This window comes from Seriola aureovittata, chromosome 7 (genome assembly GCF_021018895.1).
Source record: "Seriola aureovittata isolate HTS-2021-v1 ecotype China chromosome 7, ASM2101889v1, whole genome shotgun sequence".
In the NCBI taxonomy this organism is placed as follows: Eukaryota; Metazoa; Chordata; class Actinopteri; order Carangiformes; family Carangidae; genus Seriola; species Seriola aureovittata.
In genome coordinates, this window is record NC_079370.1 from 22,430,445 (window position 1) to 22,448,181 (window position 17,737).

General features: G+C 43.5%; 1 protein-coding gene across 3 annotated transcripts in view; it reads right to left on the reverse strand.

The window, feature by feature from the left end:
• rspo2 (R-spondin 2) overlaps nucleotides 1-17,737 on the reverse strand; it is a 58,268-nt gene that overhangs the window by 22,892 nt on the left and 17,639 nt on the right. For all 3 annotated transcript variants that reach the window (XM_056379680.1, XM_056379678.1, XM_056379679.1), the window contains exons 3-5: nucleotides 11,235-11,423; nucleotides 2,197-2,340; nucleotides 1,738-1,926 (exon numbers count right to left, since the gene is read on the reverse strand). In XM_056379680.1, the coding sequence (XP_056235655.1) occupies nucleotides 1,738-1,926; nucleotides 2,197-2,340; nucleotides 11,235-11,423 (522 nt within the window). The remainder of the gene's footprint in view (nucleotides 1-1,737; nucleotides 1,927-2,196; nucleotides 2,341-11,234; nucleotides 11,424-17,737) is intronic.

The following is a 17,737-nucleotide window of genomic DNA, read 5'->3' on the forward strand; positions in this document are numbered from 1 at the left end:
ACAGACTTCAACCACTTCCTGATCACCTGTATTCCAGAGGGTGACCTCCTCTCCCATTAGACTCTACTTTATTATCACTCCTGGCAAGTGATTATTTTACAATGTCAGTCAGTCGAGCTCCCATGCGATGGCGCTGGATCTGTGGAGTGTTTCTCCTCTCCTCTGACTTTAGCCGCTTACATTTTTACATTGTATTTATTTGAACTGAAGAGTGTTGCATTTCACTGGCTTTTGCCAAGTGGGGATTTTTCACTAGCAGCTGGGGTGGGGGGGGGGGGGGGGGGGTGTTTAACAACACATGCCTAAGTCTGAAATTTACCTTTATTAAACAGACCACTGCAGCATTTCACGAGCCTTACAGAGATGCACGCACGGTGACACTTTTACACGCAGCTTTTAATCACACGACTGAGGCCACTGATCCTCCACAGAGACGTAACTCAGTCATTCGATAAGGAACTGTAATGAGAGGTTTACAATGACCACAACGCCAGGGAACAGTAGCTTTAAGTAAGATGGACATGGGGAGTCTGCTGTCAGTTTCTAAAGGACTGAAGACAAATGGTTCTGCTTTGCACTCAATTTTCTTCTTCACAACAACAACTTCCCAGTGACTTCATGCTTGTGATAATGGACGGCAGTAACCATGTGCAACAATGCCAAATTTTAATTAAAGAAGGTCGTAAAGTTTCTTGGAAAAGGTCAAGCAGTCATGGTAAAGTCATGAAGTGGTGCGTGGGGGTTGGGGAGAGTTTCCCCCGACAAACGGGACAGGGATGTAGGAACTAAATGTGCCATGGAATCACAGTTTCCAACCCAGAGAGCACGGGCTGCCTTGGTAGTGCTGAAATATGAGAAACTATCAGGGTTTATTTCAAGTTTATTTACTCTTTCACCACTTCACTAAATGATCCTCCCATTCAACACTCCAGGCCAAAGATGGAGAGAAATCCTCAAGGTTACAATATTTTCCTTTTTCTGTTAAACAACATTTTTCTTTTTTTGACAGACTGAATGATATCTGCCACTGTAATTGCTTCCTTATTTGGTGAATTAAATATTTACACTTGGCCTATCCTAATCCAAAGTTTATGAGAGATGTAAAAGGACATTAAGGGGAAAGACATTTATTTTAAAAGCTCTGCTAACTGAGGCCATCACCCCAAATGGTGTGTTTGGACCATCTGAGAGAAATGGTTTACTTTCTGAAAAAAAAAATATTTCCCTTAGCTGTATTCACAGATGGAGAAATTCCAGATTTGACTTCTCATTTAATGGCCCGACGTACATGCTGCGTGCACCGCAAATATCTCTCAAAGCTGATGGGAGAAAACAGAGACGGCCATTGAGGAAACCTGCAGTTCTTACTTTGAAGAATTCCACTGAGGAGAGTAAGAGAGATTGGAGGGGTGGGGGGGTGGGGGTATATATACCTCTGGCTGAAACAAGGCCGTCATGGAAAAATACTGATATTTCATGCACGGAAATGCCAGTGTGTGCACCTCAAAAACACAGACGGGGAAAGAACAAGGCTGAGTGCTAGGTACAGGGGTTACATGAGACAGGTGAAACTGAGAGAGAGGGGGAAGGAGTACTCCTATGGGATGAGTGGGCTGTTTTCTTTAATATTCACCAGACTAGAGTAAACTTGGATGGGAGTGAACGTGGATGGAGTCGGGACGGACTGACAGAATATCTCTCTCACACACGAACATATGGCAGTTTTAACATCCTTACCTCTCCTGCAGTGCCTCATGGCCATTTTGCACATCCTGGACTCAGCAATGGTGGGACAGGGTATCGTGTCCTTGGGTGGTTTCTTAACAATGTGCCGCGTCCGGGTCTCCAGACCCCACTTATAGCCACAGGTTTTGTTTCTCCTGGTGCAGGCTCCCCATTCGCTCCATTGGCCCACCTCGCAGCCCTCTGCAGAGACACACAGGAACAGTGATGAAACCACAGCAGAGGGCAACTCAAAGACCTACAGGTCAAGCTTTAATACAGGGTGAAGAAGCTTTACTGTGGATACTATAACCTCTATGTGTGTGGTCCGAGTTGAACTGCTTGTTTTTAGGTCTTAAATAAGCAGACCAACTGAGAAGTTATGGAATACTGTGTACAGGTAAGGAGAGTTTGTTTATTCTTTTGAAACCGGATCTTTTCATGTTTTGTACATATCTGTGTTGCTTCACGTACCTCCACACTCCATAGTTTCCTCCAGCGGAGCAAAGCCCTCGGGGCACTTGTCAAAGCAGCGCCCTTTGTGTAGGTAAAAGCCCAACTTGCACTTGGTGCAGAAGTCTTTACTGAAGCAGGACTCGCAGTTCTCTATCCTGCATCCTGGAGGAAGAAGGAGAGAAAGAGGAGAGCCATCAGGGTCTGAGCAGCCCTCTCATCTGGAGTTGATCGAGAGCTAAGGGGTTTGGGGACAGGGTTCTTCAGAGGATTAGATTCTCCTGAAAAAAAAAGAAAAGAAAAAGAAAAGCCAGCGATGCCCTGCGGATCATTTCTCTCCGGGGCTCAAGTGTGTTTCAGAAAACTTGTTTTGCCTGACAGATTTTTTTTTTTTTTCATCTTCCTGTTCTTGTTCAGAGTGAGAAAACAGTGTGAAAACACAACAGCAGAGACGGTGAGGAATTATGTCACACTGACCTCTTTCAACAGTTTGCACTGACATGCAACAGTCTGGATCCAAACACACTACAGCTCACATGTTTTCAACTAATGGCGTGCTGCAACAGGAAGAATACATCCCATTAGAGCTAAACACTGTCCTTAATATGCTGTCTTATCACTCCACACTGGTCCGATCCTCAGCCGTTCCATAACTGAGGATTATTGGGAAGTCGGGTTGTCATTAAAGAATGAATGATGGTTTAATGATCACAAAGCTGGCCAGCTGTGTGGATCCTTTAACGTCTGGCTATGATATAAAAGGGGGAAGGTGGGTTAGGAAGAGGGCAGGCTCAGGGTGGGGGGGGCAATAACACTTTGCGCAGCTTTGCCAAACAAATGCTGATGCGTTTAGTCAGCAAACACAAGAGCGCACTTATCCTCCCACGCCACACCCTGCCGCTGCGCATGATACACAAGCGCCGCGCTCTCTAAGAAAGGCCTAGCAATGTGTCATCAAGCTCTTACTCTGCAAATAGCAAGTCAGGCAGGGCCAAATTACAACAACCACACCAACACGGCGACACACAGGCCCACATGATTAGAAGGAGCCTCCCAGCGCTGTCTAATTTATGAAGCTCCTCAGAAGCTCTATGTGGCCCTGTTGGCCAATAGGCTTCCAGTGTTAGGGAACCACAACCTATAACCTCCTTGCCCTTGCATGGGTCTTCAGGTAGAGTGTCGTCTGCCCCTCTGGTTGCATCTCGCACGAGGACGCAACCGCACGTCAGTGCACGTGTTTGTTTCCCGACGCGTAGACCTGCGTCGCTGTGATTTTCCACATGTGAGAGCGACGGAGGGCTGAGGGCTGCTCTTTTATCTGTGACCCTTGCAAGGCCCGAGGAAGGGAAGGTTCTCACAATCACACCCCTTAATTACACCATCTCCAGCTAACCATCAGGCCTCCTCCTCGACATTCCTGCAAAACGAGGGGGTCCCTCCCCACTTTACTTTGAACCCTAAAGTATGGCCTCTGCCCACTCACTCTGGTCTCACGCTTTCCCGACCAGTCTAAACAAACCATGGACACACACACACATATATGCACAAACACACACATACCAATCAGATATGGCTGGAGATAGACCCACTCTGCAATAAAGCTGCACTCCACATTCTGTAAATATAATTCTGACTATAAATCATTAATCTCTTTAGCAATTTCCTGTGTTCTCACGTCATTTTTATGTAATTAATTCAATCACCTGATATTATTTAGCTTAAATAAGTTTTTCTCTTGCTCCATTTTTATCTTATATCTCGACATATGTCTTGGATCTCTGGAGCTATGCAGCGCTGTAGAGATTTTGGTGTGGAATGCGTGAGGGAGGTATAAATATATTTTGCTGTCATTTTTTTTTCTGCCTCTCGTTCACTTCTTTCTGGGTGGAATCAGTCAGGCTTGTGTTTGATATAAGACAAGCCCAATACAGGCAGCAGGCTAATAAATCACCAAGCTAATTGAAAAGCACAAAGCTGTCTTTTACCCCTCACACTTCCCAGGCCTGTCATCACCTGAGAGACTTTTAGCTCCCAAACAAAAAAATAAAAGTGTAACGGGGGGGGGGGGGGGGGGGCAAGAACATCTGGCAGTACTCTGAAACACTGGGGTTGTTGTGCAATCCACAGTTATTGACAGTAAATACGAGCAACACAGATGTGTGAAACACTGTATCCTTGCAGCCGCAGTAGCACATAACAGGGTTTTTGATTTAAACATCACTCTTGGTTACAGTTTCAGATGAAGTCAGACAATGGCTCAAATGCTGGGAAATCTTGTTTTCTAAATAGAAGATAAGTAATAATGTCGCCATGTGTGATGGATGAGGTGGATGACACATCAATGCGGCTCCACGGGATTTAGAATGCAGAGGGAGGCAGAGCTTAAGGGTCAGAGGTCATCAGAGAACGAGGTGGGTAGGAAGGGATCACTATGACAGACATTTATTCCCTCTGTCCGGTTATCAGGCAAAAGGCTATCTGGGACGGCGAGGGCTATCAGCTCCCACACTGGAAACTGGACTGGTCGGCAGCGAGGCAGCTCGTCCGGCAGCTCCAGAAACAGATACAGGGGAGCAGGGTTCATTCTCCCTGCAGGATTAACCTCTGGACCACCTTTAAAGTCTTCATCTAGGTGCCTGAGGGAGACTAATGAGAAATAATGAGGTCATCAGATCCCACTGAAGGCCCACTGTTCCTGGGACTTAAACGTATTATCATCATTATCTCCCGGCCTGGTTCTGGCTGCGAGTTACATGATGAACGCAGGAGGAAAAAAGCCTCATGCTTCAGCTGTCAGAGGCTGCGCGAGAGAAAGAGACGTCGTCACCGCTGCAGCAGTTCCATCGTTACCATTATCACTGTTACCGTTTCTGTTTTTCTTTTCTTTCTTTTTTTTCTTTGTTTGTTTGATTTTATACTATGTGGTTTGCATGTCAAGTGCATTTGAAGTTGAGAGATGAGTCACTTATGATCTAATGGCGCATGCTTGGCAGGAGCCGATGCTTCAGCTGTGGTCTGGATGGAGAAGCAGATAGATTTTTATCACGGACACTCAAAGCGTCGTGTCAGCTTCAGTCAACTGCTGTACCTCCGCGGACTGACAGCACCACCTCTCCATTTCCTTACGTGAATATTCACTTTGTAGAGAAAGGGGTGCTAAATCATTTTGTGAAGATTAATGAACCTCTCATGTTCCAGGCGGGGTCCCTTACGTTAGCCGAGCTGGAGGTGGGTTGTGAGGCTGCTGCTCATCAGTGTACCGAGAGCCTCAGCCTCCTTCAGAAAGCTAACCAGACCCGATGTTGCGCAGCAAGGGTGTCCATGTCGTAAAAGGCCTGGCAGTGTGAAGGGGGAAAACAAGCCCTATTTTTCCAGCCTTCGCCTCCAAGCTGAGTCGAACAGCTCTGACCTACTCTCTAGGCCCTGGGTTTGGCTGACATGGAAGCTCTGGCTTGCTCGCTGCCACCCAGCCATGTCTTGTGGAGCTACGGATGGCAAGAGTTCATGGTAAAGGCCGAACTCTCTTCAGGCTGTTTTTTTGGGGTTTTTTTTCCACATGGGTGCTCCACCGCACGCTCGGTGTCGGGCTCGGTGAAGCAGGGGTGGTGTTCCTGTCAATCAGCATCTTCCAGAGAGAGATCGGGGATGACAGATGTGTCAGCCGTCGTCCTAGCTTCTTCACTCCAAGGAACACAGTCGGTGATATACAGGGGATCTGCTCTGGTATCTGCTCGGCCAGCTCCGGCATACACACAGACAGATCAGGCAAGCATCAGACAGTGGTCAAGCGCAAGACAGCTCCTCCACTCGCACTATAGCATGCACAATTATGCACTGTTTTGAGAAAAAACCCGCTTCAACTCTGCGTCTGGCTGTAATGTCCTGGGAGCAGGGCTTGGTTTGGTGGGTCCATTGTATTGTCTGGCAAATCTGAAAGTGCGGTTACTAAAGCTGTGATGATTAAATGTCCCTTGGTGGAACTCAAAGGCCAAAAGCAACTGGTCTTTTTTGTTGGTTAGACTGTGCAATGGAAATACCCACAAGCTCAGAATTAGAGCGAGAAAAGAGAGAAGTTGAATGAGCGACGTGGAGAGAGAGAGAGGGCCGCCGGCGCTGCCAACGAAAGGTTGAAAAACTCGTTCGTTATTTTACACAGCCTCGGTACGCATTTGGCCGAGGCCCATGATGCACGGCTCTTATCCACCTCCAACATGACATATCCCATGATGTGCTTTAAAACTGAAACGATCCTGGAAAAGATACACCCAAGCAGCTTCTACTTCAAGCCTTAATTTGATGTGACAAAGCAGTTCGAAGGACTACAATGGGATTTGGTAACAGATTTCCCTCGGTCTGCGAAATGCAGTAAAAAAAATTAAATTAATTTTTTTTAAATTACCTCAGACAGAAGAGTCTCTAGTGGCACATTACGCTGGCACTGAATGAAGCTGTGATATTTAAACTGTGCTTCCAGGATATTGGCAATCTCAGGCCTTGATCTGGGTGGTTGTTGGTTGGCAGCGAACACAGCTGGGGTTTCTATGTGTTTTTTAAAAGCCACTGCAGTGGGGTAAGGCAACAGGGTTGGTGGCTTAAGTATATGTATGTGTGTGTAGCAGTGGGGGGTCCGTAATACACCCCGAGGGAGGAAGTTTTGAATGTAGCCCTGCTCTCGTGCTGACCCTCTCAACACTCTCTCTCTCTCTCTTATAAAAGACAGCTCTGATAGTCGCCTTTCAGCTCATAACTCTTTCAGCCAGAGAGCTCGCCTGCGATACAGAATGACTGAATACGCTTTGGCTTGGGAACGTATGTTAAAACCGAGGTATTATGAAATGTGACTGAGGCGAGAGCATGACTGCACCGCATTCAGACAGATTTGGCCGTACATAACGGAGTACACTGTGTGACTGCCGCTACAAGTCTTTCCCCGTGGAGCGGCGGGTTGACACCCACAGACACTGGTGTGGGACTTCTTCTGGGCGGCTGATAAGAAACTCTGCGGATAACAGTGGAGTCGCTGCATTTGGTTTCTGGCTCACATCGACCCATCCATTAGCTGCTGAAAGGAGTCGTTGCCAAGCACAGCCCAAGGAACATAATACACGGACGTATAGAAAAAGGTATTATGCAACAAAAAAATTAAAAATAAAGAGGCATTGCTAACAAACCGGCAACATCTCAATAATGGTGCTGCGGCTCCCACATCTCGGGCCTCGTTGAAATCCAGCTGAAGTGTAGCTGTAAATGGGCTTCCAGTTATGTTGCGGAAAGTATAGTTCCCATTGTTTTTGGCTCTAATTATGGTGTTATTTTCTCTGCAGTGAAAGGGAAACCCCCCACCCCAGAACAGTGAGCCTTAAATTTAACCGTCATCATGTGAGGCACGGTTTCTTAAATACTTCTGAGAAATGAGTAGGTTATGTATGGTAAGGCCGATAGATTAGGATGCTGAGTTAGGGTGCACTGGGCTGCTTCTGGTCTTAGAAGTTATAAATTCCCAGTATTTATGAGCAGGAAGTTGATACCTAATTTACAGTCTGTGACATTTCAGATCAACAACTGGCAAGAGTTTTTCCCTTCTGTTCACCCAATGCATGCTGGGATAGCCTGCAACTCACACATGCTGGAAAGGAATAGTGAAGATTTTTATTTTAATGTAATGTTTTTCCCACCATTAAAAATAATTTATTCTATACAGATAAGAATATATTTCTATGCTCATATGCATATTATAATACATATGAGCATATCTCACAAACTGATTATTTCAGTTGGTATTTAGCAGTATTGCAATGGTCTTAAAGTCCTCATTGCTCAATCTATAGTTGTCTGGTGACTTTTCCTTGCGTCAAATTGCATCACATTATCAGTGCACGTTGTATAAAGGTGCGTTCATCTCTCCACCCATAGCTCTCTCTGTCACATGCCCGTGAATCCTCAGGAGCCCCTTCACAAAAACTGAAAGTGAGGCTCCAGCCAGCGAGTGCCTGAGTGTATAAGCCTTTTGCTTGTCTAGCCCATGTTTTCCTTTACCCAGGCAGTCCATGAAAAATTCTTGAATGAGATAAGATCACACAGACAAACTCTGGTGTAATAATAAGCAGCTGCTCCCCGAGTGATTTCAGAGCCTGCGTTTAAAAAGCTCATGATAACATAGACGTAATGCCACGTTCCAGGCCTCTTTGGAAACCAGGAGCACACGGCAGCTCCGACTCGCGTCGGTGGAGAACCCCTCACCGCTATCTGCCCACTGTGCCTTTGAGACCTTGTGTACCAGTTGCCCGTGTCAACTCACAAATATTCGCCGACCTGACAATTAGCTTCCAACCCAATAAAATATCCCTTTATGGAAGTTGGACATGAACTGTTTAGTGAAAATGACATGCGGAGCGCAGCTAAGAGTGAGGGTCAAATAGGGAAGTGGATTAGAGAGCCATGACTGAAGCAGTGATCACATCAAAGTAGGTCTCGCTCTGAGATCTGATGCTACGTGACAATACAAGATGTTGCTCTATGAGCAGTTTGGGAGAAGGATTCAGATTAACTTGCCACACATCAGGATCAGTTTAAGTCAAGATTCACCCAGCATGGGGATATAGTGGTGGTTAGGATAGCAGGGTTAAAGTAAAAAAAAAAAAATCCTTTCCACCAGAGAACAAGATGTCTTTCTCCTCCAATTTTCTCTGAGTTACGAAAATAGGGTGAAATGACTGTGGGGCCTTTCGGACTTACATATGTGGGAGTGTTTTGTTTGGTGGTATCCAATCAATACCAGCTAAACAAGACTTCTACTGGTTAAAACTGCAGGTGAAAAGAACTTCCTGCACAATGTCTGTGATGACAGAGATGCTTTAACAGAGAGCAACATCCCATCACAGCAAATGTCATCGACTGACTCAAATCAAATTCCGACAATGTTAGATTCAGATTCTTTTAACTGTCTCATATATTTGTCCACCTTTGAATGAAGAACAGTGTTGACAAAGTTACTTGAATGTTACTTGAAAAAATGTAAATAAGACTAAACTCTGAAGTTAGCAGACTTCTTGCAAAGGTCTGGCCTTAGTATTGTTATTATGAGAGCACAGAATTGAATATTTTAACATTGTTTCAATCTTGAATCAAAAATTTAGATGTAGACTGCCTTCTAGATGAAGGCTGAATCAACATTGATTCAGTATCAATTATGGTTGAAAACCCAATGTTTTATTCAACATCCATCATAACGAACAATTAGGTGTCAATGTCAAGCATCAATGCAGATTCATACTTCTGTCTGACAACATTTTAATGTTGCTTCAATCTTATTTTGCTATATGGATAACTACATCCTCACACCTGCACCAAGCTAATATGTGACAGACCAGCGTGTTAACTGAACGCACAGGGAGGAAAATTATATTAAATTATTCAAACCCTTCAAGCCGAGTCCTGAGCATTAGAGGAATCATTAACTGTTACGTAATTACTGAACTGAATTCCAAATGGAAAAAAGTCATCACTGCAACATATTACTAATGAACACATTACTTTCCCACACTGATGAAGCTTGAACATGAACATGCTCTGACACCACTTTACCAGATGTCTGGGTGACGTTTCAGTCCAACATCCAAAACTGGCCGGAGCAGCTTTACCATGCTTTTCATTTTCATAATCAAATGGAGTCAGCGGATGTATTTGCATGAAGGTCGGCAGTGATTGGGTAAGCAGAATGTTTTTTTTTTTGTTTGTTTTTAATCTTTCTTCCTGCGCTACATGTTCATATTATCAGGCCTAAGGTCTGGACACCCTCCTCTGGGGCTTCATTTTAGTGCATGTGTCAGAAGTTTGGCTCAGGGAACCAAATGGGTTCAAGTTCCTCTCTGTTTTCATATGAAACACTCAGCCAACACCTCAGGCTGAGTGTAAACCTATAACTCTCTCTCTCTCTCTCCCTGTATTTATCAGAACATATTCCATGTTAAAATAAGGTTATGATATGAGACCGGGGTGCTACATGGGGAGGAGAGGGAGAAATTTCATTAATTGGATGTTAAAGTTATTCCTTAACAAGACTCATAGGAACATTTCAATTTCTAAATGTTACTGTTTGCAGTTAATTTTTTTTTTTTAAATAGTAAAACATAATTCAGACTGAAGGCGTAGTCTGTTTCAGTTTATGAAACCAAAACAATGTTTTCTACGGAAAGGGATAATGAAAAAAAAAGAAGAAAAAAAACATTTACTACCTACTGCAGTCCACAAGTGTAATATGTGGAACAACAAGACGACTATTAGCAAAATATCTAAAATGGTTTTACCACTGTAACAATAAATACAATTAGAATTCAATCATAAACACACTACTAATCCTTAGGATTAATGCTTTGTTTTCTCTTATCTAACTCTGATCAATGTACAGTTGATGGTGGAGGATCTGGACGCACGTTTGTGACTGGCTTTCTGTTGAAAGCCAAAAAGTACTGCCAAGAAATTACACTGTCTGGTGAGAGTCTCAATCCACAAGCCCCTGCAGACAGTCGACAACAGAAGCTAATTTCATGCCCTAATGCTAATATATAATCACCTCTGTAGTTTAATATAATATTGAGCATCAAGGCCAAAAGGACTGGTTTTTATGTGTTGCTCTTAATGTGACGACACCTCTGGAGTATGTTCAGTGTATCTTCAGCACATGTTGGTTGCATTGGCACCTGGAGTCCATGCCTTGAAACATCCTCCTGACTATAGGATGTTAGGTAATGCAGGTGTAAAGGGAGTGTTAAAGAAAAATGAGAAACAGCGCTCATCCTAGTTGACTGGAAAAATCCTTAGGGAGACACTGCTAAGACGAGACTTCATCGCCTGCATCCACCTGTATGAACAGATGAGCCGTTCAAATTGCGAGGTATGTGTGTCTTCTCTGGATAATTGATAATTGATGTGCGTCTGGGGAAGATGGGGTGGTGGGAGTGTTGGGGAAAGGAGGGGGGAAAGTCGGGGAGGTGCGGGAGACTGAGGGGTAGAGGTGCAGTGTGAGGGAGGCCGGGCGAAAGAGACTCGGGAGGACTCACTGGAGCACATGTTGAGTTCGGGGCTGCGCATGCCGTAGTATCCGGCTGGACAGTCGTGAAGACACTCCCCGTACTGCCTCATCCTCTCCCTCCGCAGGAACAGGAAGAGTTTGGGCTGGCAGTTTACACAGCCGTTGTCCCTGGAGCACACCGAGCAGCCTTTACAGATGGGGTACGCTCCATAGCTAGCTGCAGGACAAACACAGAGGAGGAAATGGAAGAGGTGATTAATAAGATGGAATTAAATTGACATTGCATAATGGTGTCAGTATGATTCAAACAGTATCTGCAACTCCTCCGCACATACTTTTCTGACATCAACAATCCAGCAGTTACCCACTTGATGCACTGATTGACCGGGTGTGTGGAGGTGAGAAAGCAGGAAGAGGTTGAACATCTCTCAAGCCCTCTTTTTTCACCGCTTTCATATTTAACAACGAGTGCAACATCATGAATGCCATTGAGGAAAGGTTGTAAAAAAAAGTACAGTTATCTCCACTTGAATGATTACCCGTCTCTATGACAACAGGCTTGACACCGGTTTGAATGTGGTCGCTTCACACACTTTTGCCCCAAGCCTGGTCCAGACGACCTGCTGTACGAACTTCAAAGCCTTAAAATTGAGTTTTAACAAAACAACAATTTGCCCTATTACTACAAGTGTTGCACAGATCGCAGCTATATCTATATCTATGTCTATAAAAATCAACATTCTGATTAACAGCAGGTGCGTTAAAAAACATATAATGTATGAGGAAAGTAATCATATTCTCTACAACGTGAACATATTTTAAGGTTCATTTCAGTCAGGGACAAATTAGATCGTGTTTGGACCGCTGAACTCGTTATATTTTATTATTTATTTTGGGCGGCGGCCAAATGTTATTATGAGCTTTTAAACTGTTGTTGAGGAGGTAGCTGTGACATCCAGAATTTTAGTTGTAAAAATGTCAGACTGTGTTCAGGCTATTGTGGAAATACCTGTTGCCATTTTCATTTTTACCAAAACAGAAGAACTTTTACTTTAAATAAATGTTTGCTTATTTAAAAACCAGGGTATTTCAGTGTGATGTTACAGAATCAGCACTTGTAATATCACACTGGGAAAAAATGTGTGATCGGGCGGAGATCTCTAAATCATGGAAAATGTGGGGATGATTTATGCGTACATGCAGATTCAGATCTAATAACTACAGTACACTTGCCACCTGGCCTCCAAATTAACCAGGAATCTGTCAAAAAAATGCTTTGTACTATGTGAGCCTTTGTTTTCGTAGTTGGTAAACCTATTTGCATTGGTATCTTGGGCATTGCTCCACATTCAGTCAGTTTCAACACTGATCTTGTCTGTGTGTGTCAATGTCGTCATTGACACACACAGACAAGATCCATGATGGTCATCACCAAGAGAAAAAGTTTTAATGCAACCAACCTTACTGATCATTGGATTCATACCCATCTTTTTCTCTTGAGGATTAATACCAGCCCCTTCTTTTGTGTTTAATTTAATCACATCATTCACTGACAGTTCTTGCAAGGCTCCTTTTGTATCTCAAATTTTCTACCTGGTGCACGATGGCGGTGCAGACCCAACTGTGGTGCGGGTTAGCGTTATGCTACAGGGAGCGTAGCTCAAACTGGACCTGAGAGAATGTAGCAATTTTAAATGTAGGTCAGTGGCGCTGTTAGTTTTTGCTACGCATTGGAAAGTGCATCTAGCATGGCGGTTCAGAAGGCTGTTTATTCTGTGCGAGCAAACAGAAGAGCAGAACTCTTGTCGACCATCACTCATGTGTGGACGACCCCGACTTCACCCGATGACAAGAACAGAGTGAACTTGAGACGATGGAGTCGACTTTGGGAGGGCTGACCGGTAGAAAACAAGCCGAGTACAAGGATAAAACCAAAACAACCATAATAGATATATCAGCAGGATATTCTGTAATTCATAGTAAATGTGTCCAATTCAACAATTTGTCATTCATGCAAACTCTGGTTCCCCTTTCGGCGTTCGTATGCTGATTGGTTATGAATGTGAATATTGCATTAATTCTGGTCAGAGCTGGCCTGCGGAACGATTGTGTTGAGACAGCCGATGAAAGCCCCCAAAAACCGCAGTGGCTGTGGCCTCAGCTCGAGTTGCCTGCGGAAGACAAAGGACCCAGTAAAGAGACGGTCCATTCCACAATAAGTGACTTTCAGTGTAAACTCCTTAGCGTCCCGTTTACAGGAAAATGTCCTTGGGCGAATCCAATCTCTCCAAATGAGAGTAACACTTCAATTGATCTTAGCCAAGTCTTAAATATCACAAGCAGGGAACGGGTAAGAGCGCCGCTCAAACTGAGCGACCTACCACAACGCTTAATAAAACACTGTGCAGCAAACTGGACAAACCCTGAGAGACAGAGCAGAGCATGCCGGCATTACTGGCCGTGGATCCGCATATTAGATTTCTCTGAACAGATTCACCCAGACGAAAGTGAGCGCTAAGTGGGCCCAGTGCAAGCATCAGTTTGTAATCATGTGAAAATCAGTCAGCAGATGTCAGTGGCTGCCTTGGACTCATCTTTTTTCATTTCTTTTTGCTGGAGCGCTGGGAGACAGTCTTCAGAGAGGTGCGCCGGCTCTGCCAAACTGCGCTCATTCTCCTGAAGCTGGGGTGGATGGAAGTAAGATTAAGTGCTAATCAAAATGTGTCTCCGATGGTCTTTAGGGATGAGGTTTTTACAGTGACACCCCATTGATCACAGCAGCGCCGGGACGTGCACGGCGAGCCTATTCATCACACACACTGGTGATAGTTCATCTCCAGTCGACACTCGCTCGGTACGACATGAAGGAGGAATGAAAACCTCCAAATTATGACTAGTTCTGGCTCTTCTAATTCTCACATGAAAAACTGTGATATGTTCAACTGTCAATCCAGCGTGTAAAATATTATTTCTTCATTCAGTTGTGACAATGCAGGTTGTCTCTCAATTCCAAACAGCATTTTCTGAGTCGTTTGGCTCGACTCGGCAGACACAGGTGCTGTTTTGACTTTCTGATACAGTTTTTAAATCATGTCCCATACAGAAATTTCTAAAATCTTTCATATTTTTTTATTTTAACATGTATAAAATGTTAAAACACACAAAAAACATAATAAATGCCTTTTTTTCTTTTTTTAAAGTGTAGAAAAAAGGTGTTTCTTTTCCCGTCAGGTAACACCACAAACATTTAAATTTTCTCTAATATATCTCAAATTGCATTCTGTCAGTCCTTCCATTCAGTAAAACTAAACTCAGACCAAACCTCAATACTTAACCATATGTTTCTGTAGAATATACTGTCTGGATGTGTTTACAGCAAACTGACATTCACATTAATTTGGTCATATTTACTCCCTCTGCCCTCGCCAAACTTGAACACAACACTGACAGAAGAGGAAAGCCAACTTGGCAAAAGTAAAGAGCCGAGAGGCTGGGAAGCTTATATCTCCAGCTCATTTCGAGCGGGGCAGCCTCGACATAACTATTAACAGTGTGCTAACAATACTATCCAAACAATAATAGAAAAATAAAATCTGGGAATTGTGGTCATCTTAGATCACTGGCCGGTCAATCAGCAGAGAAATTACAGTCGCTGAAAAGCCTCTTCATGAGTCTGGCTCAAAGATGGCGCTCAACTCTGTTGTTGTTAAACATTTGTTTTGCCGGTTGCTAATCTCGCAATGCGCACTGATTGAGGAGAACATAATCACACGCCGTTTGAACGCAGCAGATCCCACATCCTGGAATCAGCAGACAACTGGGGGAAAAGAAGGGGACGGCTGTGCATGGTGGAGAGAAAGCCTGATCTAAGGAGATAAGTGTGAGTGTGTGTGTGTGCGTCTGTGGAAAGGTTTGGAGGTTTCAGGCCACAGGTATGTCAGGAAGGAGGCCACAATTCACAGTGTCTGGAGCAGCGCTGTCCAACTCACGTCCAACACTACCGGCATAATGTCTCACGCACTTTACATCAATCTGTCGACTGCCAGGAGGTTTCAGCCGTTCTTACAGAAAACACTCATTCATATGAATCTGATTTTTGAGACTAGACGAAATAAAAGAGCAGCTCCTTTACAACATGAGAACTGACATTGTAAAAAAAAAAAGAAAAAAAAAAAGTACTTGTAAGTGAAATAATTTTTACCTCAGCATGCTTTATTTTCATGGAAATTGAAAGCAGTTTATAATGCATGTAGCAGCCGTGATTTCAAGTGGCACCAAAGAGGAGAAAATCAAAGGGAAATGGGTTTAGTGTATGACAATCTGAAGTCTCTATAGATCACTGCAGATTAACCTAATATGGCAGGAACATGAAGCTGTAATTTTAGTGTGCTGGGGGCTGTGTTCTCAGCTCTAGATGTGGTTTTTGTTTTGAATATTATATCTTTCTCCTGTTCTCAACCGGCAGATACTTTTAAAACCCCGTCTATCCGAATGCTAACTGTGTTTTGACACATGCTCGACTGCCCTCTACAGCCTCTTCTTTCCCCCACAAATCATATAATGCCTCAGCTCTTCTAGTGTTTCCTCTGTCAATCACATGGAAACTGAAGTGACCCGGACATATAGAAAAGCCGCACAGAAAGTGCATTGTGAGATTATGGATATCAGGTTCACCATACATGTTTCTCAAGACAGGAGAACGGCGCACACGTCATTCGACGTGCCACTCCCTGCACACGATAAACCAATGTCGTTTACAGTTTCAACCACAGAATACATATTACGTGAAACAAAACAAATCCGCAGTTCCCACTTCTGACAGCTAACTGAAGATCCCTCTGAGCCTCAAGTATTATATTTACAAAAGCCCGAGTCCATATGAACATCAGTGAAGAAGCCTCTACAAGGACTTTTTAACACAAAGGCTTAATAAGCGCCTCAGTGTGTCATGTGTAAAAGGCAGAGGGCTTGTATGGAGCTGCTGCTCTTGTAAAGGGACCACACAAATAACGCTTCACATATCCTTCCTCACTCATCAACAATATATTGTGACACCCAGGCTGAGAATGATTCTTGTTCAACAAATAGAGGAAAATATATTTCAGTCCCTTTGTTCATTTGTATGTACAGTAGAAAACGTACCTCATGCGAAGGCCTGTGTTTTAAAAGAATATTTCAACAGTTGCTCATTCGCTTGTATTGCCAAGAATTAAATGAGAAGATTTATACCATTCATATGACCCTGCATAAATATGTCAGTTAGCTTAGCTTAGCAGAAAAAAAGATATCACATGTTAATTAGAGAGGTTTTGTTAGCTTTGGACTGAGCCAGGCAGATGTTTCCCTTTTCTCCCAGTACAGATGTAAGAGTGGCACCACTACTCATCTACTCATTTAACTCTCAGCAAGAAAGCAAAATTGTGTTCTTCCCAATATGTCTATAAACTATTCCTTTGATCGCATTTTTTTTTTTTTTTATCATCATCATTTTTGAAAACCAGTGCATGTGACAGTTCCAAAAATCATAAATTCAAGCCGTGAAATCAACATTACATGGTGAAATGGCCTTGCGGTTATTCACTGATAAGCATCAAAGCCGTTCAGGTGAAGTTTTGTTCACGTGTAACGATCAGTCACTTGGAACATGAGGAGTAACAGCATGTTTGGAGCGCAGCACTTTCTGCAGCCGTATAGCCCTTGCTGGGAGGTTTGCTCTGAACGCAGCTCAAGAGCAATTAGGGGCTGCGGAGAGATCCAGCAGAAACCCAAACTCTGTCTCAGGTACGTTTTTATGAGTCCAAAGCAAGCGTGACAGACTGCGCTCAGGGCTGCCAAAAGCCTCCACATATACAGGGGGTTCCACCCACGGCCGGCTAACTTCCTGCCTCCCATTCACCTACCGTTACCCATGAAATCATTCACATTGACCCATTCCAACTCTCTGCAACCCGAAACCCTAACAAGGCAGATTGCACATAATTTTTGTGTTTCTTTTAGAGCCCCGAACTTAACATCGAGAACAAGAAGACATTCTTACGTAGGGTTTCACTGAGGTTGGGCTCTTGCAGGCTGACTTCAATAAAAACATTTTAAAGCCAGTGCTGCTGAAAACTGATACTGTGCAACCATTTTCAGGTCTTTAAATGTGACTATTTTATTATCATTCTAAAAAAAAAAAAATAACACAAAGAAAATACATTATAGTATAAGAAATATATCAAACAAACTTTATTATGGCCGACATATAAGAAGTGGACAACACAAACTGTGTTGGATTTTTAATAAAAGTTAAAACAAATCTTTAGTTTTAGTGGCACTTCCTCCTGTTTCATGTTTTATGAACAAAATGGGAAGAAGTGATGCCAAAACATTCATATTCATGTATATATTTTTATCAGATGTGGAATTTTTTGTGGTCTGGCATATGTGAAAAAGTTTTTTTTAAAGCGGTTGCACGGCTCTTTCTCACCTCTCAGCTGCTCACTTCAATCACAGAGTTTGTTTCAGCGAGCACAGACGATACTTTCTCTA